The following is a 27,473-nucleotide window of genomic DNA, read 5'->3' on the forward strand; positions in this document are numbered from 1 at the left end:
TTTCTATCATATTGCTTCATTTGTATCATCGTTTCCATCTGCACAAATGAAAAACGCTAAAGATGTTAAACCGCTACTTCCTTGTTAGCGGCTAACGCTAGCGGATTCTTTAGCGTTTGCGTGCTACAAATCGTATATCCGGTCCGGTACGGTGAGACTGCGCTAACGCTAGTTTCTCTTTTATACCCCTGGAATTGTTGTTTATAGTTAAAAGAATAACAATCATTGAAAAAAAAAAAAAAAAAAAACTTTCTAAAAACTAAACAAACTTGCGGTCCGCCACATAATACCTTCCTCAGGAAACTCGGATTTTAACTCCGCACGTTTAAAAAGATTGATAAGGTACAAATATGTGTATCGTTAAAAACACATGGTTTATTGTTTTCGATTCTTCAGTCACCTTTTGCTTGACGTCACTTTACTCTGCGTCAGGTGCAGAAGCGGGAGGTCGGAAAGTCGCTTTGCAGGCCGTCGTCCCAGAAGGAATCCCACAAATGGTTTGCTGAAGACCAAGTCCAAGAGCATGAATTACTGGAAGGTAAACTTGTTTGGCGCAGACGGTGTCCAGCATGTGTGGAGACGCCCTGGTGAGGAGAACCAAGAAAAATTGTGTCTTGCCTACAGTCAAGCAGGGTGGTGGTGGTGGTGGTATCATCATGGTCTGGGGCTGCATGAGTGCGGCTGGGGAGCAGAACATGGCGCCTCTTTTTAGAAACTGGACCGAACGCCGGTTTTCCAACATATCAACGACCCTAAACACACCGCCAAGACGAGGAAGCTGAAGGTCATGAAGTGGCCAAGTATGTCTCCAAGCCTGAACCCTATTAAGGCACCTGTGGGGGTTCCTCGAGAAGAAGGTGGAGAATCTCCATGTGTCTAACATCCAGCAGCTCTGTGATGTCAATGGATATGGAGGAGTTGAAGAGGTACCCAGCAACAACCTGTGCAGCTCTGGTGAATCCCATACCCAGGAGGATTAAGCCAGTGAGATAACAATGTTAATGGACACAGTTTTGACATGTTCACTGAGGGTGTACTCACTTTTGTTGCCAGTTATTTTTGACAATAATGACTCTAAATATATCCAAGTTTCATTTCTATAGAATTTTTCTTCTATAATCTTGAGGAGTTCCCAGAGGTGTTAAGTTCTTGTTGGCTGCTTTTCCTTCATTCTCAAGTCCAACTTATCCTAAACCCTCTCAGCTGGATTTAGATGGGGTGATTGTGGAGGCCAGTTCATCCGATGTTTGAGGTCATTGTTTTGTTGAAGAACGAATGATGGTCCCGCAAAGTACAAAACCACATGGGGGAGGCTGTAGATGCAGATGAGTGTTGGCAGAAAAGCACCTCCAGAACATCAGACCTCCTCCTCCAATGCTTCCCAGTGGAAACCACATATTCAGGAACCATCCATTTACCATTTTTTACTCTTTGGATGGAAAAAAATAAGTTTTTTTCATCGATTTTATGTCCGTTCCTCATGTTCTTTGGCCCAAGCAAGTCTCATCTGCTCGTTGTTCTTCTGAAGTTTCGATCATGAAGGTCTCACGTGGTCTCCTTTGAACAGTGGATGTTGAAATAAGTCAAATATGTTAAACTCAAATTGGTGGGGGTTTTTTTTCGGCCTGGCAATTCTACTAAACTTATCCTCTGCAGCAGAGGTAGCTCTTAGTCTTTCTTTCCTGGAACAGTCCTCTTGAGAACTTGTTTCCTTGTAGCGTATGATGGTTTTGAAGACTGCAGTTGGTAATATATGTAAAATTCTTGAGATTTTTTCTGATTGACCATCTCACACACACACACACACACACACACACACACACACACACACACACACACACACACACACACACACACACACACACACAAACACACCTGAGTGTCAAAGGAAAGAAGGAAGGACACAAAAAAAAGTACAGTAGGAATAAAGAAGGAAGGATGGATAGATAGATGGAAAAGAATAAAGGTGACTCGAAAGAATGAAAGGAAAATGAAAAACAGAAGGGACAGAAAAAAGGACAGAAAGAACGAGTGATTGTGATCATATCTGAATGTGTCCTTTCACTTCAGGACATTGGGTATCTTTTGGAGCTAAACACACACACACACACACACACACACACACACACACACACACACACACACACACACACTCTCCTCACACACACGCGCACACCAGTCCCACTCGTGTCCTTCAGTTTTCCCGCAGTGTCCTGTGTTCCATCAGGCGATTGGGTCCCGCCCCCTCTCTCAGGTGTAGCCGGATTCCTGCCGCTCTGTGATTGGTCGACGTCACGTGTCAGTCATCTTCTGTCATCACCCTGTTGATTGGTGGGAATGTGGATGAGGTAGAGATGGAGGAGGAACACGTCTCCCTCACTCGTCTTCCACACTCGTCTCTGACCCTCGTCACGTCTCGGCAGGAATCCTTCCTTCCTTAATTTTCTCTCTTTCATTTCCTTCTCTTCTCTTTTTTCATTTCTTTCCTTTCTCTTTTCTCTTCTTCTCTGCTCTTGTCCTTCTCTCTTCCATCCAACCTTGCTTTTAACCATCCTTCCATCCATACATCCTTTCTTCCTTTTCTCTTCCTTCTATTCTCTTCTTTTCTTTACCTTCTTTCTTCCATCCCACCTTCCATTTATTCATCCTTCCTCACTTCATTTTTTTCTTTCTTCCATCTTTTCTTTTTTCTGTCTTTCCTTTTTTTCCCCCTTTTCTTTTCCTTTTGTTTCTTTTTTCCATTTGACTGTGCTTTTCATCCATCCATCCTTCATTCCTTTCTCTTCTCTCTCTGTTCCTTCCTTATATTTTTTTTCATCTTATTCCTTCTTTCTCTCTTCTTACCGTCTTTACTCCATTCTTCCCTCACTTTTTCCCTCTCCTTTCTTCCTCAGTTTTTCCACTTCCCTCTTTCTTTATTCTTTTATTCTTATTTCCTTTCTACCTTCCATATACCCATTTCTTCTCTTTTCTTTGTTCCTGTTTATCCTCCCTTCTTTTTCTGTCCTTTCTTTCTTCCCTCCTTCCTTCCTTTTAATGACTTCTTAATATCATGTCACTAGAAACAGATGCTTTCATGCGTCTCTGTCACATAGACGTGTGTGTGTGTGTGTGTGTGTGTGTGTGTGTGTGTGTGTGTGTGTGTGTGTGTGTGTGACCAGCATAAACATGTGTTGAATCGGTGCACGCCCTCATGTGTGTTTTAATGTGTGTTTTAATGCCAGCTTTCCTGAGCCAATGACGGACACACAAACACACACACACACACACACACACACACACACACACACACACACACACACACGCTGCGTGATGAAACCAAACAGAAAGTTAGTGACGGAGGAAAGAAAGGGGGAGAAAGGTGACTTTCTTTTCATCCTTCTCATCTTTCTGTCATTTCATTCCATTCCTTCACCCCTCACATTTTCCTCCTTTCTTTTATTCCTCCTTTCCTGACTTTCTGCCTTTCTTCCCTTTTTCCCCCCCCATTCTTCTTCCATCTGTACGTTCTTGCTTAATTTTTTCTTTCTCTCTTTCACCCTTTTCATTTTTTTCTTCTTTCTTTTCTCAGTTTCTTACAGTTTTTTCTTTCTTTCTTTCTTTCTTTCTTTCTTTCTTTCTTTCTTTCTTTCTTTCTTTCTTTCTTTCTTTCTTTCTTTCTTTCTTTCTTTCTTTCTTTCTTTCCCTCCATGTTTTTCCCTGTCCTTCTTATTATCCTTCCTTTTCATCTTCTCTACATTTTCCTTCCTTCTTTCTATCCAGCATTTCCATTTTCCATTTCCTCCATAATATTTTCATCCCTTCTTCCATCCCTCCCATTTCCTTCTAGTCTTTCCTTCCTTCTTTCCTCTTTCGTTCACATCTTCCCACATTTGCTCATTCATTTATTCCTACCTCTTCCCTGCTCCACTTCCCTCCTTTCACCCTTTCTTCCTTTACTTTTAGGAATAATGGTTGGTTTCTCCAGTTTCCTTGCTTTCTTGATTTCCATCAATTCCATCTTTCTTTGTTTATTAATTATTTCCTTCCTTCTTTCTTTCACTATAGAATCAGTACAGAAAGCAGGACAGTAGATTCAGTATCAGGGTCTGCAGTCACCGTTGGCAGATTTATTATTATAATTTTTTTGCTAGTCTTTATAACTTTGTAGGACGTTCAGGAGCACACGTGTGAAGAAGCACACGTCATGCAGATCATCCCTGAAGGCACATGTTGCTGCATGTCTTTGTTCACACTCTGTTGGTCCTCAAGTGCAGCCTGAGGATTTTTTTGTATTTCGTGACTCAGCAAATTGTTCCTCTGTCCGTGGTGCTGATCTGCTGATGCCAAACTGTACATGTGGTGCGTCGTGGGTGCTCTGGCATCGGGGCGACTTCCTTTCTGCCTCCAGCCTCGTCAAGCCATCTTGGTGCTGACCTGGTTTACTTTTGTGGCTTTTGCTCTCTCTGGGGGCTTTACAACTTACACACACACACACACACACACAAACACTATACAACTATTTAAGAATATTCCATACATGTTGCTTGTTACAAATCTTCGTCAGGATGTTGGTCCTTGTTTGCGAGGTATCAAACGGTAGATAAAAAAAAAACCCACACGTGTGTGTATTGAGCCGCCTAACAGTATCAGGTGACATCCAGCCATAGAGTTACACCATTTAAATTTCAGCGGTAACCATGACAGGAAGAGGGCAGCGCAAAAAATCGATTCGCTTCCTCAAGTCTCTGAACGTTGGCCACGAGCCAGAAAGCAACTCAAGTTAAAAGCCTGGAAACCTTGCGCCTGCGGAACCCAGCCCCGGCGTCTTTATTCAATTACTTGCTGTGTTTATTGAATAATCTTTTGCTCTCCACCATCGGCGCTGAAGAGAAGTTCGAATGCAAGGAAGTTTTTCAAACCGTACTGTGGATGCTGAGCAACCATGGACTGCTAAAAATGGACTAACCGAAAATTTATGGTTGGTACGGGGGAAGCAAATCTAACCCTGGTAGCTTCTGGTCCTTACCTACCTTGAAAGATGGTGGTACTGTAGGTTTGGGGCTCATTTTGACCAATCCTGGGTCAGGTGTGGAAGCAATCTGCTTGGTTATTATCAAACGTCAAATGAACCCTGTCCCTTCAAATGAGGCTAGAATCAGTCCTGGCTGAATCCCTGGGACTTTCTGGGAGGGGGGGATACATGTGTAAGTTCCTAGAAAAGTTCCTGTTTTGGATGCACCTCTATTATACCTGCCCCTTGAATCGCCTCCTGTTGCGAATGACTATGATGTGGGGGAAAATTTTGGCGCAACAAAGCACCTGGTCTATGAGCGTTTGAGCGAGGTGGTCATGACTTGTTTCCTGTTGAAAGGTTTGGATCTTACTTTTGCTAACCTACCAATTCTGGGTCAGGTGTCTGGTCAAGTCTGTAAAAAATTCCTGGAACTCTGGTCTAGAAACCCAAAGCATTCCTGGGACTTTCTGTTTGTGACAAATCCAATCTTGACTCCCGAAAAGTTCCTGTGGTGGAGCTGACCAATGAGCATTTGAGTGGTCTCAACTTGCTTCCGGTCGAACCCTGAGAAAGTTGATCCTTAATTATCCAAACATGCCCAATAGGAAATGCTGTAGGGGGTTTTGGGGATCACTTTGACCGAACTACAAATGCTGGATCGGGTGTGGAAGTGATCTGCGGAGTGAAGTGGCGGGTTGCCACGTTACATCCTTTAGGGATGCCTGGAAAAAAACTTGTTATGGTCTTATTGATTGATCAAATCAGTTTTTCATAGGACTGGTACACCGTAATTAGATTCCCTTGTAGTACTGTGGGACAGGTGCTTGCTTTGAAATCGATGACATTTAATGCATCTATTAAACACTGGTTTATGTACCCTGCCCCCCCAAACAAGGCCAGAATCGCTTCTGGGTGGAAAAAGTGTACATTTGTAAAAAAAAAAAAAACGTTTTTACAGCCTAGGAACCCAAAACCCCTCTGAGACTTTCTGGGGCGAAAAGTACTTGATAGGTTCTGGTGGGATTGTTAGTTTCCACCAGCTGCAGAAGGTTGTATGTACAAATCTGGAGCTTTCTTGTTTTAGGTCCGCCGTAATGCCATTTCTCAGATGACGATCTCTGACGTGACTCGAGTCCGCTGATGTAATCAGGGACTCACCTGGGTGGATTGATGTCTGCTCTACCGAGGTTCTTCTCCATGTCTCAGTGTAGTTCCAGGTTGTCTTCCTGGTCGTGGTTCATCCTTTTGTGTCCAGAAACTGGACTGGACTTTTAGAGTTTTGCTTCGCAGCTGAGTAATAAAACATGGCTGCTTCCATGGCCCCCATTTCTGCTCGGGATCTCGGGGTCACGTGACCACACGTGCGTTAGATCGGAAGTAAAAGATGATCTTAGCGATGGAGACATGATGTCACGTAGTGATATTTTCATGAGTAACGAGGCCGGCGTTAGCGCTATCGCTGCTCCGGATGTAGCGCATTAGAACTGGTGGATTCGGTTTCTTCGGCGTGAAAAGAAGTTAAAGAACTTCTGAAAGGCTTGAAGAAAAGTCAATTGAAGAATGACTCCATATCCCGATCGATAATCCTTCCTTACTTCCAGTCTAATCTCACACACACACACACACACACACTTCCAGTTTAATGCGAATTACCGGCTAAGTAACATCGCAGTGCCGAATGTCGACGGCCGCATGCGCGTAAGCTGAGAGGGGCTTCTGTCTGAAAGTCTGAACGTTACAACAGTGTGTATGATTCTCTCTCTCTCTCTCTCTTTCTCTCTCTCTTTCTCTCTCTCTCTCTCTCTCTCTCTCTCTCTCTCTCTCTCTCTCACACACACACACACACACACACACACACACACACACACACACACAAATATATATATAAAGCACACACAGGCTTTCTGGTACCAGCGCTTTACCAGACAATATGGAGCCATTTCAGAGAAGAGAAGGAGAGATAAAGAGAGAGAACTGGGGAGTGAGACAGAGAAAATGACTTAAGAGAGAGAGAAGGAGCAAAAGGAAGAGATAGAGAGAGCGAAGGAGAAAAAGAGCCGAAAAAGAGCAAAATTAACAGAAGGAGCAAAAGGAAGAGAGAGAGAGATGGAGCGAAAAAGAGAAGGAGCAACAGGGAGAGAAAGAAGGAGCAAAAGGAAGAGGGAGGGAGAGAAAAAGATGGGGGAAGAGAAAGAAGGAGCAAAAAGATGAGAAAGAACAATAGATGGAGCAAAAGTGAGAGCTGGAGCAAAAGAAAGCGAGAGAGACGGAGCGGAAGAGTGAAGGAACCAAAAAAAGAGAGAGAGAAAGAAGAAAGAGTGATAGCAGGATTAGAAGAGCAGTAGACGTGAGAGGGGTAAAGGGGAATAACAGCTGCATGAGATTGTAAGTAGGTCAGGCTGAAGATGGAGAGAGACGGAGGGAAAGAGAGACAGAATTTAAGGATAATGGGTGGGGCTTAATGGGGGGAGTCACTTAACTACTTGTACACATGAGTGGCTTTGTGTGTGTGTGTGTGTGTGTGTGTGTGTGTGTGTGTGTGTGTGTGTGTGTGTGTGTGTGTGTGTGTGGTTCTGTGTCTGAGTCTTTATAAACCTGTGTGTGTGGGTCTGTGTCTAAATCTTTTTAAACATGTGTGTGTGTGTGTTTATTTGAATGTGTGTGGGTCGATATCCAAGTCTTTAAAAAGTGTGTGTATGTGTGTGTGTGTGTGTGTGTGTGTGTATTTGAGTCTTTTATAAACCTCTTTGTGTGTGTGTGTAGATGCAGCACAGGGCTTTTTTCCTCTGCAGAGAGTTTTTATCCATCATTCCACTCTCCATCCCTCAATTACATCACATCCTCTCTCTCTCTCTCTCTCTCTCTCTCTCTCTCTCTCTCTCTCTCTCTGTCTCTCTCTCTCTCTCTCTCTCTCTCTCTCTCTCTCTCTCTCTCTGTCTCTCTCTCTCTCTCTCTCTCTGATTTATTATTCATCTGTCAGTACTTAGTGAGTAAAACTCCGCCGCTTTTTCTTCTCGTCATGCGTGTAAACGGAAATGGCGCAGTCCAGATCCATTGTTCCGTCTTCCGTCTCCTGCTTGTCCCGCGTTTGTGATCAAAAGAAGGATGAAAGGATGGAATGATGTTCAGGAAACGTCACATGTAGAGACGGTGTTTACACGTTTAGACCCGATTCGGCGTTTTTTTAGATCCAGACGTTCGAATTGAAATTCTGGCTTCTGATTGGTCGGAAGGTGTTGAATAATTGATAAACCTTCTGTTCTGCCAAAAGTATTGGGACACCCGACTTTTTCCACCCAGATGTGCTTCTATTTCAAATGGTTAGCACGGAAAAATCAGGCTCACAGTTATCTTTGATCTAGGAGACTGTTCCTGCATGGCATTTGTGCACAAAGGCGAGCTCCTTGAAGATATACTTCGTGTCAGGTTGGAAAATCTCCTGCATTCTAACCTTAAAGCTCCAACACCTTTAGGATGAATGTACCCCAGGCCTCCTCACCTCCTCACCTACCATCAGTACCTGACTTTACTGTGGTGTAATGAATCTCCACGGAATCTAGTGGAACGTTTCCCCAGAAACAAATGGGGACTCAGTTCGGAATGGGGTGTTCACCTCGAATGAGGCTTTATATGGATATCTGTGGAAGTGCTTCAGCTTACGCGGCACTGCGGAACGACTCGCTTTTGATTTATTACGCCCCTTTAAAGCGCTCTGGAAATAAACAACCTTGAAGCGCCTGCACATTTAATTCCAGACACCCAGTCCACCAATTTCGCAAATGGAAGAAAGGCTTGTGCTGGAAGTTCCAGCAAGACCCTGAAGTGTATCGCGTTGCGATTCCAGGAGACTTTTATATGCAAATGAGCAGGAATGCAAGAAAGATTATACTAATAATTAAATCGAAATCAAAAATGCCATTTTTCAAATCTGTATTCTTTTGCATGCATGTCAGGTTATGACCAAACAAAATGTTTGTTTGTATATGATACAGTTTATATATATTTAAATTTCTAATTAAGTACCATAAATTCCTCGTAAGTTTCCAACTTGGAATATTTCCAATATTTCCTCTGATAGGAAGGATTATTTTTTGCAGTTTGAGAATTGTTTGACCAATCAGAATTGAGAATTTGTTAAATAATAAAGTCGTGTTTGTTAAAAAAAACAACAAAAAAAACATCAATTTGTCTGAAATAACGTTATCGTCTTTTCTTCGTTTTCCCTTTTTCTATTCCGAAGTACGTGGCATTCGGCTCGCTGCTCTTCATCCTCATCTCCATCTCGACGTTCTGCATGGAGACGCACGAGGCGTTCAACACCCTCTACAACCGGACGGAGAACGTGACGGTGGGCAACGTGATGCGCGAGGAGGTCGTCTACGAGGTGGTGACGGACAGCTGGCTGACCTACGTGGAGGGCGTGTGCGTGATCTGGTTCACCATCGAGGTGTTCACGCGCGTCGTCTTTTGTCCGGACAAGGCCGAGTTCTTCAAGAGCGCGCTGAACATCATTGACTTCGTGGCCATCTTGCCGTTCTACCTGGAGGTCGGTCTGAGCGGCCTCTCATCCAAGGCGGCCAAGGACGTACTGGGCTTTCTGCGCGTTGTCCGGTTCGTGCGCATCCTGAGGATCTTCAAGCTCACGCGCCATTTTGTCGGGCTGCGCGTTCTTGGCCATACGCTTCGTGCCAGCACCAACGAGTTTCTCCTGCTAATCATCTTCCTCGCCCTTGGAGTGCTCATCTTTGCCACCATGATCTACTATGCCGAGCGCATCGGTGCCAGCCCCAATGACCCCACGGCTAGCAACCACACCAGTTTCAAGAACATCCCTATTGGGTTCTGGTGGGCCGTGGTCACCATGACGACGCTGGGCTACGGTGATATGTACCCAGTAACTTGGTCTGGCATGTTGGTGGGTGCTCTGTGTGCCCTGGCCGGCGTGCTCACCATTGCCATGCCTGTGCCCGTCATTGTCAACAACTTCGGCATGTACTACTCCCTGGCCATGGCCAAACAGAAGCTGCCCAAGAAGAAGAATAAACACATCCCCCGAGCCCCGCAACCTGGCTCGCCCAACTACTGCAAGCCTGACGCCCTGGCTATGGCCACCGCCTCGCCTCAGAGGATCTTGGGTAATGTGTTGGGCGGGGTCATTGGCTCGGGTGGCCTCACCGGAGACTGTCCACTTGCTCAGGAGGAGATCATAGAAATAAACAGAGGTGAGGAACACTTGATTTCATCCTTCATCAGACATGCACTTACAACAAATACAATACCGATACTACCAGACGTTTACTCGACTAACAAGTTCGGTCATTCGATTTTCGTCTCCTATTTACCAAACAAGTTTAGCTACAACTTTAGCAGCTGTGTGTACTTATTGCTATGGTGACGTTTTCAGTAAGGGAGAGGTTTTATGCCATTTTTGGAAGGAGTTTCCGGGTTTTTTGGATAAAATATTTTAGCACATCGTTGCTGTAGTTGGAATTCCTTACATGTCACTCGTGAAGTATATTATTATATTATAAATTGAAAAGTAGCCTTAAATTTTTAGGCCACGCCTTCTGCCAGTCTCTGATGCTGATGAGTATGTCCTGAGAAAGGAAGTTATTCAGTGTTGTGTCCTAACCCCTTACCTTAACTCTAAACTTTAAAAATTAAACTTCTAAAACCTTACTCTAATTCTATCCCTAACCTTTACCTCAACCCCAAACTAACCCCCTTTTCTAACCTTAACCCCTTAACTACAACCTTCACCTTAACCCTAAACGTAACCCTCTAATCATAACCTTTACCTTAACCCTAAATGTAAGCCTAAACCTACACCTAGCCTTTTCCTTAACTTCAAACCTAACCCTATCCCTAACTTTATTCTTTGCCTTAACTTTACCCTAACCCCTAAATTGTACCTAATCGAAAACCTAAACCCCAAATCCTAACCTTTACCTTGTCACCAAACATAATCCTAATCCCAAACTCTAACCTTTACCTTAATCGCAATCCGTACCCTAACCCCTTAACCACAAACCTAAGCCTAACCCCTATACTATAACCCCAAACCTAATCAATCAATCTTTATTTATATAGCATCTAACATCTACCAGGTAGAACCTAGGTGCTGAACAAAGTGCAAGAGGCCAAACCTAAACCCTCATCCTAACCTTTACCTTAATCCCAAACCTAACCCCTATCCTAACCTTTACCTTAACCCCAAACCTAACTTCTAATCCTAACATTTACCTTAACCCCAAACCTAACCGCTCATCCTAACCTTTACCTTAACCCCAAAATTAAACCCCTAATCCTAACCTTTACCTTAACCCCAAACCTAACCCCTAATCCTAACATTTACCTTAACCCCAAACCTAACCCCTAATCCTAACCTTTACCTTAACCCCAAACCTAACCCCTAATCCTAACCTTTACCTTAACCCCAAACCTAACCCCTAATCCTAACATTTACCTTTACCCCAGACCTAACCCCTCATCCTAACCTTTAACTTAATCCCCAAACCTAAACTTCAATTGAGGTACAATGCTAACATGCTCCTATATTAGCCATATTAACCCCCTGAAACCCACTTTGATTGTCCCACTACAGTGAGAATAGTGAGGGTTGTTTCTGGAATCAGCTCCTGATATTCATTTATCCCTGAATATAACTGATTTGGTTGTGCAAGATTTGCCTTCCAAAATGCTAAGTCATTCCTTCTGCAGGGTAGCTATAGCATAGACATAGCATTTAAGTGCACTTAGCGAACTGTGTGTGTGTGTGTGTGTGGTCAGTGTTCGTTTCCCAGGAGGTACCTCCATTATAAATGATTTCATATTTATGATCAACTAGTGAGTCCATATGCTAAACATAAACACCACACACACACACACACACACACACACACACACACACACACACACACACACACATTTGTTTTCAGCATACACAGCGCCACCAGTGAAGATCCCAGGAGGCTTTTAGCTCATAGGCTACAGAAACAGTGTGGGGACTCCGCAGGTGCGGTCTGATAATAAATCATTCCTGAACGGCGGCCATTTTTAATTTTTCCTGTCATTTCGTTCACTTGATTTTGTTCATTGGCTCCAAAAGTTGCGACAACACGTACACCATGAAAGTTCAGAGTCGGGTTACGCCCCTTCAACGTACACCCATGGTTCCTGAGTGGATAAAAGGCTGCAAAATGCTGGGCCCCTGAGCACGGCCCTTAACCCTCAACTGCTCAGTGGATAACATGAAATAGCTGGACATCACCCTGGATTAGAAATGATAGATACGTGTGTGTGTGTGTGTGTGTGTGTGTGTGTGTGTGTGTGTGTGTGTGTGTGTATGTATCCTTGTGTGTGTGTTTGTTTGTATGTGTGTGTGTGTTTGTGTGTGTGTGTGTGTGTGTGTGTGTGTGTGTGTGTGGTAACAATATAAAAGTGACATTATTTCTCTCTTTCTCGTTCTGCACCTTTTTCTCTGCTGCTACAGTGTGTTTATTCCTCTTTCTTCCTTTCTTCTCTTCCTTTTCTCTTCTCATACCATACTGACTCTTCCTCCTCCTCCTCCTCCTCTGTACTGCTGTCTCATCTCTCTATCCTTTCCTTTACTGTTTTTCCATATCTCTCTCATTCTTTCTCCCTTCTTTCTCTCCCTTCTCTTCCTCATTCTGGTTTTTCTCTCCTATTTCCCCTTTCTCACTCTTTCTATCTCTCTCCCATGTTCTTTTTCCTCCCTCTCTCTCTCTCGTTCTCTCTCTCACTTCTTTTCCCCATCTCTGTCATGTTTTCTCTTTTTGGTTTTTATCCCTTATCCCTCCCTCTCTTCTGCTTTTTCTTCTTCTCCCTTTTCTCTCTCTCATCCTCCTTCCATCCATCCTCAACCACTTTCTATCTAAATTTTTTTTCCTTTCTTCTTTTTTCTCCTCTCCATACATCCTTCTTGCTCTTTCTCAAATTTCCTCTCTCCTCTCCCTTTCTCTTTCCCTCCTTCTTCTTATCTCATCGTCCTTCTGTTCTATTTCTTTTTTCACTCTCTCTCAATCTACTTTCTTTCAATTTCTTTGTCTCTACCACTCTCTTTTTATCTCTTTATCTCACTCGTCTCCTTTTTCTCCTTCGCTCTCTCTCGCCCTTCTTTCCCTTTTACATTTCTTATATTCCCTCTCTCTCTCCCTCTCTCCCTCTCTCTCTGTAATTCACCTTCTCTTTTAAAAAAAAAAAAATTTCCGTAATTTTTTCCCTTTTCTCTCCATTATCCTTTCTCTCCATTTTTCGTTTTTTCCTTCTTTCCCTTTCTCCACTTCACTTTTTGGTTATTTCTCTTTTTCTTTTTTTTTCTTTTTTTTTTAAATTTTTCTTTCATTCTCCTCACTTTTTTTTTTCCTTTTTTTGCTTTCCCTTTTCTTCACTTCACCTCCTCTCGCTCTCTCTTGTTTGTTGTTTTTTGTTCTTTTTCTTCTCTCTCTCTCTCTCTCTCTCTCTCTCTCTCTCTCTCTCTCTCTCTCTCTCTCTCTCTCTCTCCTCTCCTCCGTCCTTTCTATCCCTTTTCTTCTGCTCCTATCATTCCTCTCTCTTTTCTCGTTTTCTTCACCTTTCTCCACTTCACCTCCTCATCAATTCTTTCCTTGTTATTTCTTTTTCTCTTTTTTTATCCTTTTGTCTCCCCGTCATTTCTCTCTTCCATCCTTTCTTTCAATATTTCTTTTTCTCCATTTTTGTCAAACTTCTTTCCCTTTCTCCACTTTACCACCTCTTTTTCTCCACATTTCTCTCTCTCTCTCTCCCTTCCCATCTGTCTTTCTCTCGGTCAGACTCGAAGCAGAACGGTGATGCGGCGAGTGCGGCGCTGGCGAACGAGGACTGTCCCACCATAGACCAGGTGTTGAGTCCGGACGAGCGAAGTCCTTTGGGACGGACACGTGAGCGCTACCAACAGGACCGAGCCTGCTTCCTGCTCAACACACGTGACTTCAGACCTGCGGAATCCAACGTCCGGAAAGGTACACACACACACATACACACACACACACACACATACACACACACTCGCTTGTACTGCCTTTTCAGTTGAATACAAACACACACACACGAATACTTGCTGTATTTCCTGGACTATTATTCGCTCCTAAATTGGCGCTAAAAACATCTCATTCAGCATCTGCTACAATTTACTCCCCCTAGTGGTAAATAAATTTGCCTTCGCTAGTTTTTTGTGATCCAGTTCATCCCAGAGCAGATCAGCAGGATTTAGGTGCAGTGACTGGGCAGGTTGTTCCATGACGGATATCACTCCAGACGACTGTTTGTCTGGTCGTACGGTGAATTCTGGTTCCGATGAGAGTTGTCTGTTGAAGTATGGAACGGTAGCCATGTTGGTTGAGGATTACGTTCATCTTCCGGAACCTTCCCTCCTCCAAAACAACCCCAAACCATTCCACGCCCCATTCCACCCGTGGGGGTGAAGGGAGTCTGATCGGATCTTCTTTTCTGGTGTCCGTCTTACACAAGTTCCTCTGTTAGAGACAACAAAACGTCCCAATTGGACTTCAGACAAAAGTATTTGCATTTGGTTGTACTTAAGTATCCGAAGTTTCTTTCTTTCGGCTTCTCCCACTAGGGGTCACCACAGCGGATCATCCGCATTTTTGATTTGGCACATGTTTTTACGCTGAAACCCCTTCCTAACGCAACCCTCCCCATTTATCCGGGCTTGGGACCGGCACTAAGAGTGGCTGGGGTTAACTCCCTGACCGGGGATGGAACCCGGGCCGCAGCGGTGAGAGCGCCGCATCCTAACCACTAGACCACCAGGGGACCTACTTAAGTATCCGGAGTACGGCTTTATTACGGCTCTAATGTTCCTATTATACTTTTTTTGCTTAATCAACTGTGAAAAGCCTTCGAATGTGACTCTCAGCACACTGATTTATTAATAGAATCATATTAACGAGTCCAAAAAAAAAAAAAGAATCGCGTAAATAATCTCACGGGTGTTGTCAAGTTTGAGTTTCTTCATCGTTTATTCCTCTCTAAATGTTCTGCTTGCTGTTGAACCGATGCTGAACTGTAGGTCGGTGATCGGTGGATACACCAAGCGCTGATCGGAACAGGTTGAGTAAAAAGTACAATATTTGACTTGTAGTCAAATGTAGTGAAGTTACAGTAAAAGTCTCAGATAATAAACAAGTACAGAAATGAAAATAAAAGCGGGGGGAGTGGTGGCTCCAGCGGTTAAGGCGCTGGGTTGCCGATCGGAAGGTCTGGGGTTCAAGCCCCGGTATTGCCAAGCTGCCACTCTTGGGCCCTTAACCCTCTATGCTCCGGGGGTCCCTTACGAGGGAAATATCAAGGTCCGTGACGTCGGAGTGACGTGGGGCCGCCTTACCGTGGGCTCACCACCTGCAGGAGGGACCGTAAGGGACGGTGCTGTGAGGATTGGGCAGCAGTCGAAGGCAGGGGCCTGCTTAATGTCCGAACGTCTTGAGCGTGCCCAACAAAGGAGAAGTGTCTTGCAGTCCAGAAAATGCACCACACACAAACACACACAAACACACACTGACGTGCTGCAGGAGGCAGACGTCCATGTATTTCCAAGTTTTTGCGTTGTTTGTGTTTGCGTGGTGAGAGTCACGGGTAGGTTTTGTCCACATTCGGCGACGTTCGATGGGCAGGTCGATTTCCGTTATTTTTTAAATGATAAAAATTGGGTTATTAATGTTAATTGAAATTTACGCCAGTCACGAGAGTAAAGTAATGTCTTGGTTGCCGTGGAAACCTGACCAAAAAAAATTACATTTATGGAAAAATTCGTAGCACGTTATCACGTCCTCGGAAAGACTGCAAGTCGCTAAAGGACAGGGCAGGGCTAGGCGGGGATGGGCGGGGTTACACTGCGTTAAAGTTTTCTTGGTCCCCAGTTGCAGAATGTATGGAAACCTACCTTACGCTCTTTGTATGTACCTGTAGGCCTTATCCGTGTGTGTGTGTGTGTGTGTGTGTGTGTGTGTGTGTGTGTGTGTGGGGCACTGGTTGGGTTTACCTGCCTCACATGTTCACATGAAAGAACTTCAACTAATTATGGAACTACAGAATATTCTTTAGTGTGTGTGTGTGTGTGTGTGTGTGTGTGTGTGTGTGTGTGTGTGCTTGGTGTTATCTCACCCCCCTTTGTATTGTCTCTCTCTTCAGGTTGTGTCATATCACGCGTTTGTATGTGGGCTTCTTCATTCTACTTCCTGTTTTAGTGTCCCCCTTGTCCTCTCTGTGGCGTGTGTGTGTGTGTGTGTGTGTGTGTGTGTGTGTGTGTGTGTTTCGTGACGTTTATGTGATGTGGCTTTCTCTAAAGTGTTTTGCCCTCCTTTTCTTTCCCGCCCTGTCGACTGCAGCGACTTTCAGCCCTGGTTGCGGGGCAATAGTTTCCTCCAGGGCTGAAGGTCAAATTGAAGTCGGAGTAAGGTTGTGTGTGTGTGGTGTCCTCGGATCTGAGACAAAGACGAAGTGAGAGGGAAAAAAATACGAGACAGATGATACTTCACACACACAACCTCGAGACTTCAGGTCTGTGTGTGTGTGTGTTTGTGAGGTTCGTTGACGAGTTGAGTTGGTGTGAGACTTGGGGACACACACTGACATGTGGTTGACAGTTTGACAGACACAGGGACATTTGGACAGACACTTAGATAAAAGGAAGGAATCAAGTCTTAGACACATGCAGCAACCCAATAAACAATAAACCCTACACACTAAACACCTAATACACTAAACCCCTAACATCCTACACACTAAACCCCTAATACACTAAACCCCTAATACACTAAACCCCTAATACACTAAACCCCTAACATCCTACACACTAAACACCTAATACACTAAACCCCTAACATCCTACACACTAAACCCCTAATACACTAAACCCCTAACATCCTACACACTAAACACCTAATACACTAAACCCCTAACATCCTACACACTAAACCCCTAATACACTAAACCCCTAACATCCTACACACTAAACACCTAATAAACTAAACCCCTAATACACTAAACCCCTAACATCCTACACACTAAACCCCTAATACACTAAACCCCTAACATCCTACACACTAAACATCTAATACACTAAACCCCTAACATCCTACACACTAAACCCCTAATACACTAAACCCCTAATACACTAAACCCCTAACATCCTACACACTAAACCCCTAATACACTAAACCCCTAATACACTAAACCCCTAATACACTAAACCCCTAATACACTAAACCCCTAATACACTAAACCCCTAACATCCTACACACTAAACACCTAATACACTAAACCCCTAACATCCTACACACTAAACCCCTAATACACTAAACCCCTAACATCCTACACACTAAACACCTAATACACTAAACCCCTAACATCCTACACACTAAACCCCTAATACACTAAACCCCTAACATCCTACACACTAAACACCTAATAAACTAAACCCCTAATACACTAAACCCCTAACATCCTACACACTAAACCCCTAATACACTAAACCCCTAACATCCTACACACTAAACATCTAATACACTAAACCCCTAACATCCTACACACTAAACCCCTAATACACTAAACCCCTAATACACTAAACCCCTAACATCCTACACACTAAACCCCTAATACACTAAACCCCTAATACACTAAACCCCTAATACACTAAACCCCTAACATCCTACACACTAAACACCTAATACACTAAACCCCTAACATCCTACACACTAAACCCCTAATACACTAAACCCCTAACATCCTACACACTAAACACCTAATACACTAAACCCCTAACATCCTACACACTAAACCCCTAATACACTAAACCCCTAACATCCTACACACTAAACACCTAATACACTAAACCCCTAATACACTAAACCCCTAACATCCTACACACTAAACCCCTAATACACTAAACCCCTAACATCCTACACACTAAACATCTAATACACTAAACCCCTAACATCCTACACACTAAACCCCTAATACACTAAACCCCTAATACACTAAACCCCTAACATCCTACACACTAAACCCCTAATACACTAAACCCCTAACATCCAACACACTAAACCCCTAATACACTAAACCCCTAACATCCTACACACTAAACCCCTAACATCCTACACACTAAACCCCTAATACACTAAACCCCTAATACACTAAACCCCTAACATCCTACACACTAAACCCCTAATACACTAAACCCCTAATACACTAAACCCCTAATACACTAAACCCCTAACATCCTACACACTAAACACCTAATACACTAAACCCCTAACATCCTACACACTAAACCCCTAATACACTAAACCCCTAATACACTAAACCCCTAATACACTAAACCCCTAACATCCTACACACTAAACCCCTAACATCCTACACACTAAACCCCTAATACACTAAACCCCTAATACACTAAACCCCTAACATCCTACACACTAAACACCTAATACACTAAACCCCTAACATCCTACACACTAAACCCCTAATACACTAAACCCCTAACATCCTACACACTAAACACCTAATACACTAAACCCCTAATACACTAAACCCCTAATACACTAAACCCCTAACATCCTACACACTAAACACCTAATACACTAAACCCCTAATACACTAAACCCCTAATACACTAAACCCCTAACATCCTACACACTAAACACCTAATACACTAAACCCCTAACATCCTACACACAAAACCCCTAATACACTAAACCCCTAACATCCTACACACTAAACACCTAATACACTAAACCCCCTAATAGACTTAACACCTAATACACTAAACCCCTAACATCCTACACACTAAACCCCTAATACACTAAACCCCTAACATCCTACACACTAAACACCTAATACACTAAACCCCTAATACACTAAACCCCTAACATCCTACACACTAAACCCCTAATACACTAAACCCCTAACATCCTACACACTAAACATCTAATACACTAAACCCCTAACATCCTACACACTAAACCCCTAATACACTAAACCCCTAATACACTAAACCCCTAACATCCTACACACTAAACCCCTAATACACTAAACCCCTAACATCCAACACACTAAACCCCTAATACACTAAACCCCTAACATCCTACACACTAAACCCCTAATACACTAAACCCCTAACATCCTACACACTAAACCCCTAATACACTAAACCCCTAATACACTAACCCCCTAACATCCTACACACTAAACCCCTAGTACACTAAACCCCTAACATCCAACACACTAAACACCTAATACACTAAACCCCTAACATCCAACACACTAAATCCCTAACATCCCACACACTAAACCCCTAATACACTAAACCCCTAACATCCCACACACTAAACCCCTAATACACTAAACCCCAATACACTAAACCCCTAACATCCTACACACTAAACCCCTAATACACTAAACCCCTAATACACTAAACCCCTAACATCCTACACACTAAACCCCTAATACACTAAACCCCTAACATCCAACACACTAAACCCCTAACATCCTACACACTAAACCCCTAATACACTAAACCCCTAACACCGTACACACTAAACCCTGACATGCTACACACTAAACCCTGACATGCTACACACTAAACCCTGACACACTACACACTTACTCACTAACACCCTACACACTAAACCCCTAACACCCTACACACTAAACCCCTAACACCCTACACACTAAACCCCTAACACCCTACACACTAAACCCCTAACACCCTACACACTAAACCCCTAACACCCTACACACTAAACCCCTAACACCCTACACACTAAACCCCTAACACACTAAACCCTGAATCACTACACACTAAACCCTAACACCCTACACACTAAACTTCTAACACCCTACACACTAAACTTCTAACACCCTACACACTAAACTTCTAACACCCTACACACTAAACTTTTAACACCCTACACACTAAACTTTTAACACCCTACACACTAAACTTTTAACACCCTACACACTAAACTTCTAACACCCTACACACTAAACTTCTAACACCCTACACACTAAACCCCTCACACCCTACACACTAACCCCCTAACACCCTACACACTAAACCCCTAATACACTAAACCCCTAACACACTACACACTTACCATGTAACACCCTACACACTAAACCCCTAACACTCGACACACTAAACCCTTAAAGCCCTTACACCCTACACACTAAACCCCTAACACCCTACACACTAAACCCCTAACACACTACACACTTACCCTGTAACACCCTACACACTAAACCCCTAACACTCGACACACTAAACCCTCAAAGCCCTTACACCCTACACACTAAACCCCTAACACCCTACACACTAAACCCCTAACACACTAAACCCCTAACACCCTACACACTAAACCACTAACACCCTACACACTTACCCTGTAACACCTGACACACTAAACCCTAACACACTTACCCTGTAACACCCTACACACTAAACCCCTAACACCCTACACACGAAACCCCTAACACCCTACACACTAAACCCCTAACACACTAAACCCTGACACGCTACACACTAAACCCTAACACACTAAACACTTACCCTGTAACACCCTACACACTAAACCCCTAACACACTAAACCCTGAATCACTACACACTAAACCCTAACACCCTACACACTAAACTTCTAACACCCTACACACTAAACTTCTAACACCCTACACACTAAACTTCTAACACCCTACACACTAAACTTCTAACACCCTACACACTAAACTTTTAACACCCTACACACTAAACTTTTAACACCCTACACACTAAACTTCTAACACCCTACACACTAAACTTCTAACACCCTACACACTAAACTTCTAACACCCTACACACTAAACTTTTAACACCCTACACACTAAACTTTTAACACCCTACACACTAAACCCCTCACACCCTACACACTAAACCCCTCACACCCTAGACACTAAACCCCTAACACCCTACACACTAAACCCCTAATACACTAAACCCCTAACACACTACACACTTACCCTGTAACACCCTACACACTAAACCCCTAACACTTGACACACTAAACCCTTGAAGCCCTTACACCCTACACACTAAACCCCTAACACCCTACACACTAAACCCCTAACACACTACACACTTACCCTGTAACACCCTACACACTAAACCCCTAACACTCGACACACTAAACCCTTAAAGCCCTTACACCCTACACACTAAACCCCTAACACCCTACACACTAAACCCCTAACACCCTACACACTAAACCACTAACACCCTACACACTTACCCTGTAACACCTGACACACTAAACCCTAACACACTTACCCTGTAACACCCTACACACTAAACCCCTAACACCCTACACACTAAACCCCTAACACACTAAACCCTGACACGCTACACACTAAACCCTAACACACTAAACACTTACCCTGTAACACCCTACACACTAAACCCCTAACACACTAAACCCCTACCCTGTAACACCCTACACACTAAACCCCTAACACACTAAACCCCTAACACCCTACACACCCTGTAACACCTGACACACTAAACCCCTAACACCCTACACACTAAACCCCTAACACACTAAACCCTAACACACTGCACACTAAACCCCTCACACCCTGCACACTAAACCCCCAACACCCTACAGACCCTGCACACTAAACCCTTAAAACCCTCACACCCTTCACACTAAACCCCTAACACCCTTTGCACACACAAACAAACTTAAGCATGTGACTTCCCACCCTGAGCCTCTCCGCATGACGGGAAACTTGATGCTAGCATTGCCCAAAAAATCCAGTTAGCGTATCATTAGCCTCATTATTAGCAATATCATTAGCATTATCAGACCGTTTGAGTGGTTGTACGGCCTTTGTAGCAAAGTAGAATCTGGGAAATAATTTTTTTTTTTTTTTTTTTTAAGGTGACGCTCTTCTCTGTGTGTGTGTGTGTGTGTGTGTGTGTGTGTGTGTGTGTGTTTGTATTGATATTTGTGTTTTGAAAGGGTTAATTTCTTCCACACATTAGCACTTTTCAGATCACCTCACATGCTCTACTGTTGTCGTTCACATGTTCATCTGCATGACCTTTGACCTCAGCATGACCTCAGCTCCTCTGTACCTACTGTGTGCCTTCAAACATCAAAACCAGCCATTTAGGGTGTGACGTTTAAAACGCTATAACCAGCGCAACAAGAAGTTCCCGAGGCTAGCCGATTAGCCGCGTCTGCACGACTGTGGCTACGCTAACCTGCTACGGCGCTTCGGTGGTTTCCGGGGGTTTGTTTGTAAAACAACACAAGAGCTCACAGGTTACAAAGCTACATATTCTGGTCCATATCTACACACAATTACACAAACAAATACACACACACAAGTACACACAAATACACACAAGTACACTCACAAATACACACCATAACATGCAAATATACACAAACACACATAGGTACACAGAAACACACCAATACATGCAAACAAATACATTCAAGCACACACAAGTACACACAAATACATGCAGGCACACACAAACACAAGCTCATGCAAATACACACAGGTACACACAAGTACATAGAAACACACACAAGTACATACAAATAAACACAAGTAAACACAAATGCACAGGTACTTACAAATATACAGAAGTACACACAAATTTACACGCACACAAAAACAGAAATACACACATTTTCCAGAATGCTAGTCAATGTTTGAGGTGGTTCAATGCTAGGTTCTGGGTTCAAACATGCTTTAGCCATGTTTGTTTTGGATTAGCATGTTTTCTAGAATTCCAGTTAACAGTTGATGCGGTTTCGTGTTACTCTGTGGGCTAAAACATGTTCAATCCATGCTAATTAAAATTGTATCTGTGTATATCAATGTTAGCTCTTTTGTTTGGATGTTTTCTAGAATGCTAGTTAACATTTGAGGTGATTTCATGCTAGATTATAGGTTCAAACCTTATATCCATGTTAGGTCAAGATTGATGCTGTGTACGTTAATACTAGTTTTTAAGTTAACTTGTTTTCCACAATGCTAGTTAAAGTTTGCAGAAGATTACTGCTAGGTGATAAGTTAAAACATTTTATAATCATGCTAGTTCACAGTGTAGCCTGTCAATTTTAATGCTAGTTTGTAGGTTTGCTTGTTTTCTAGAATTCTAGTCAACATTTGAATGGATTTTATGCTAGGTGATGGGTGTAAACATGTTCTACCCATGCTAGTTCACGCTGTAGCCTGTCAATATTAATGCTAGTTTGTAGGTTAACTTATACTATACATCGCTAGTCAACGTTTAAGGTGGTTTAATGCTATGTTTTAGGTTTTATTACAGCCATGGTAGTTCATGATTCGTTTTGTGTGGATTAATGATTTTTGATTTAGCATGTTTTCCAAAATGGTTGATGCGGTTAAGTGCCTAGTTTGTATGCTAAAATGAGTTTAATCCATGCAAGTTAAACATTTATTCTGTGTACATCAATGCTAGTTCTTTTAAATATGGTGTGTTCTATAATGCTAGTTAACATTTGAGGCAGTTTAATGCAGGGATATGGGTTCAAACATGAAATAGCCATGCTAGTTTAGGATTTATTGTGTATATTATTAGTTTGGGATTAGCACGTTTTCTAGAATGCTAGTCAATATTCAAGGCATTTAGATGCTAGTTTATGGCTTGGAACCATGTTTTCTTGAACGTAAACATCTTGAAGGTTCACCCATGCTAGTTCTTTGCAAGTTAGCGAGTGTTCCGGAGCTGCTAGCGAACTGCAACTGTGTAATTCAGGGTCCAGAATTGATACAAGATGCCCCGTAGGCTCGGCACAGACCCCAGACTCGAAGGTATCTGCGGTGCTGGAAACAGTAAGATTCGAAACATGTACCGAAGGTTGAAGAACGCGAAGCTGGTTTTGATGTTTGCGCGCCCTCTGTCCATGTCCGTCACTCTTCATGACTCATTGTTGCTTTGCCCATGACTCTAACACTCATCTCATTCTCCATCCATCTCCAGGCCGCCAGTGCAGCGCCAGTATTTCTTAGCTGTGTGACTGTGGGTAGGTATTCATATCACAATCACACACTCACACACTCACACACACACACACACACACACACACACACACACACACACACACACACACACACACACACACACACACACACTCGCACTCGAATGACCATCGGTGGGTGGGGACTCATCATATAACTAGTGTATTTTAAGAACGCGGTATCATTTTGTGTGTGTGGTTGGGGGTCATTAATTTCTTGCTATTTATCAAATGGATATGGTCTCTATTCTGGTATCTTTTGGTCTGATGTAAACTATACCAAGAGTTTCAGGTTTATGCATTTAATATGAAGTTGGACTGACCGCTGGCCTCCATCCAAAACATTTGTGCCCATTTATTCATCCATCTATCACATAGTTATTTTCCTTTTATGTTCAATTTCTTGCTATAAATTGCTGTCCCACTGGAGACCCCTTGCATATACAAGCATTTGATCGAAGCATATATACGATATATGCACGAATGTTTGTGGACACCTGAGCACAACATTGGTATCGGCTACTTTTTGGACATCCCATTCCACATTCACTGCCATTTTGCTGTTCCGTTCGTCTGAGATGATGTTCCACTAGATTTTATGGAAATGTGTGGACTTTCATTCGGCCAGTAATGTCAGGTACTGATGAGGAGCTTCTGGGGTTGAAAAAATACATCCTAAAGGTTTTCAATAGGATTTAGAGGTCTATAACAGGAGACCTTCCACATCTTCCAACCCCATGAAAAGCATTTACATTTATGGCATTTGGCAGACGCCCTTACCCACAACATAGATTGTCATTTTATACATTTTATGAGGGTTCAGGGCCTTGTTCAAGGGCCCAGCAGTGGCAGCTTGGTGGTGCCAGGGTTTGAGCTCACAACCTTTCGAAAGCATATGTCCATGCAACTGGCTTTGTGCGTATGTCCTGTACATATGGCTGGAAATACTTGGTCCACCACAACTGAATTGCTGAACGTAGACTTACTCAACTGAAGGAAACTTAGATCATAGCACTTCCCCCACAGGCTTATACATTAAACATCAATCACTTACCATTTAAGCAAACAGGTAAAGAGCTCCATTGGATAATTCCTGCAGTGATTAATGATTTAGGCTGCAGCAAAACTATTTACGCAGCAAGGAGCTTTTTATTTCTTATACAACCATGCCTGAAGACCTATCCTGTGGTCATGCGAACGTTTACATCAAGCAAACAAATGAAACTGCTGCGACTCGGTCTAAAACTGTCCAACACATTTAATAGAACCTGGAAGGACCCCGGTGAACCTTCATCCTTTAGGAAGAAATGCGAAAAAAAAATCTTGAATGGTGGTGATTTGGTGGAAAACAAAAACAAGAGTGAAACTCGTCTGTAATTTGAAGAGAACTTGAGGGACTGGTAATAAACCTCTGTGTAGACTTCAGAAAACCAAAGATTGATCTGTGAAGCAATGGAAAAAATGGTCATGTGGTATGATGAGTCCAGATTTACCCTTTTCTAGAGTAATGGGCACATTAAGAGAGGAGAGAATGGAGAGAATGATGAAGTAAATAGTGTTAACTGGACAAACTGGTGGGGTCACATCGGATGGTAAAGCCTTGGTTCAGCAAAGTCTAAGTTCAGCAATTGTGTTGGTCAAGTCTAGGTTCAGCAGTTGATCAGGTCTAGGTTAAGCAGTTCTGTTGGTCAAGTCTAGGTTAAACACAGTCTAGGTTGAGTAATTTAGTTGGTCAAGTCTAGTTTCAGCAGTTCTGTTGGTCAAATTTGGTTCAGCAGGTCAGTTGGTCAAGTCCAGGTTCAGCAAAGTCTAGGTTTATCAATTCACTTGGTCAGGTCTAGGTTCAGCAGGTCAGTTGGTCAGGTCTAGGTTCAGCATGTCAGTTGGTCAAGTCTAGGTTCAGCAAGTCAGTTGGTCAAGTCTAGGTTCAGCAATTCAGTTGGTCAGGTCTAGGTTCTGCAGGTCAGTTGGTCAGGTCTAGGTTCAGCAGTTCAATGTGTCATGTTTGGTTCAGCAGTTCTGTTGGTCAAGTTTAGGTTTAGCAGTTCTGTTGGTCAAGTTTGGTTCAGCAGGTCAGTTGGTCAAGTCCAGGTTTAGCAAAGTCTAGGTTTATCAATTCACTTGGTCAGGTCTGGGTTCAGCAGTTTAGTTTGTCAGGTGTAGGTTCAGCAGTTCAGTTGGTCAGGTCTAGGTTTATCTCAAATTGTGAAAACTTGAAAAACAGGGAACATGGGGCATTATTTCCACCCATGGATTGGCCACCACAGATTGCAGACCTTACACCTATTCAGAATGTTTCTGATATAATGGAGACTACATAACAGTCCGACTCTTCCATCACTAATGCAAGATCTTGGCGAGAAATTTAAGACCATTTTCCAATCAGATATTACTTGTGAGACTTTTATGACCCCCACTGTGCTGGCAAGATGTTTCACTAGATTTGGAGATATCTGGAGATTCATTCAGCCACAAGATGGGTGTTGGCAAAGACAGGTACTGATGGACTAGCTTTGTGCACAAACGTGATGCTGGAACAGGGTTGAATTCACACATTGCTGTAAAAATCTGGTGTACCAAAACCTTTTTCTTTTTTTTTTCGTAATATTATCCAACCCTAATTATTTGCTACACTTGAGGAAGACATGAATAGCCGATCTGACGTAACGACTGAATTCCGCCCGAGCGTGTGTTTCTCTCGACATCATTTGCGTAGCATTTTTACCTGTTGCCTTCCACAGCCAGTGTGTGTACGTATGCATATGTGTTTGTGTAAGTGTGTGTGTTTGCATGTGTCCGGATCATCCGTTTAAAGAGGGACATGTCTGGGTTTATTTACTTCCTTTTCCTCATCCTTTGCGGCTAACACACTCTCCTTCCAGCTAACACGCACTAGTTCCAGCTAACACACACCAGAAAAGAGATTGATTGCAAACAGAGATGGGGGAAAAAGAATCAAATGTAGATACTTGCATTCTCACTTCAGTGTCTGGTCATGTAAACTGAATCTGAATAACCAGGAATGTATCCTGTGCCCATTCATGTTTTTGTTCATCATGTTTGAGAACCTAGCGAAGGTTTTATGACCACACAGTCAAGGGAAGTGTGATATAACGAGCTGCTGGAGGTCGCTGAGGCATGATGTTCGTTCAAATTAGGAGCAATGTCCTTCTAGTGTGTCCCAAACATTCACTGCTTAGTCAAGAAATCAGACAATCAGAAGGCAGCAATTTGGCATGTAAAACCAGGCTAACCCCAGAAAGTTTGGGGAACGCACCTCTAGTGATTTTCTCTATTAAAAATAAAGTTCATACACCCAAAGCAATATACCCCAGCATTTCTTTTTATCTAGAATTTAGACCGAAGAGCTTCTACATCTTCCAACCCA

The 27,473-nt window shown here is 43.0% G+C and overlaps 1 protein-coding gene across 10 annotated transcripts in view; it reads left to right on the forward strand.

Moving 5' to 3' along the window:
* The window catches only part of kcnc3b (potassium voltage-gated channel, Shaw-related subfamily, member 3b), a 55,469-nt gene that overhangs the window by 19,616 nt on the left and 8,380 nt on the right, over nucleotides 1–27,473 (forward strand). For 4 of the 10 annotated variants that reach the window (XM_083541513.1, XM_083541515.1, XM_083541519.1 and 1 more), the window contains exons 3-4: nucleotides 9,237–10,218; nucleotides 13,810–13,998. In XM_083541513.1, the coding sequence (XP_083397639.1) occupies nucleotides 9,237–10,218; nucleotides 13,810–13,998 (1,171 nt within the window). Of the gene's footprint in view, nucleotides 1–432; nucleotides 539–9,236; nucleotides 10,219–12,488; nucleotides 13,999–16,186; nucleotides 16,208–24,048; nucleotides 24,092–27,473 lie in introns of all 10 variants that reach the window. The other 6 variants (XR_014533646.1, XM_083541517.1, XM_083541518.1 and 3 more) reach the window with 4 other exon arrangements.

The sequence above is a fragment of the Silurus aristotelis genome (assembly GCF_946808225.1).
Source record: "Silurus aristotelis genome assembly, chromosome: 1".
Taxonomy (NCBI): domain Eukaryota; kingdom Metazoa; phylum Chordata; class Actinopteri; order Siluriformes; family Siluridae; genus Silurus; species Silurus aristotelis.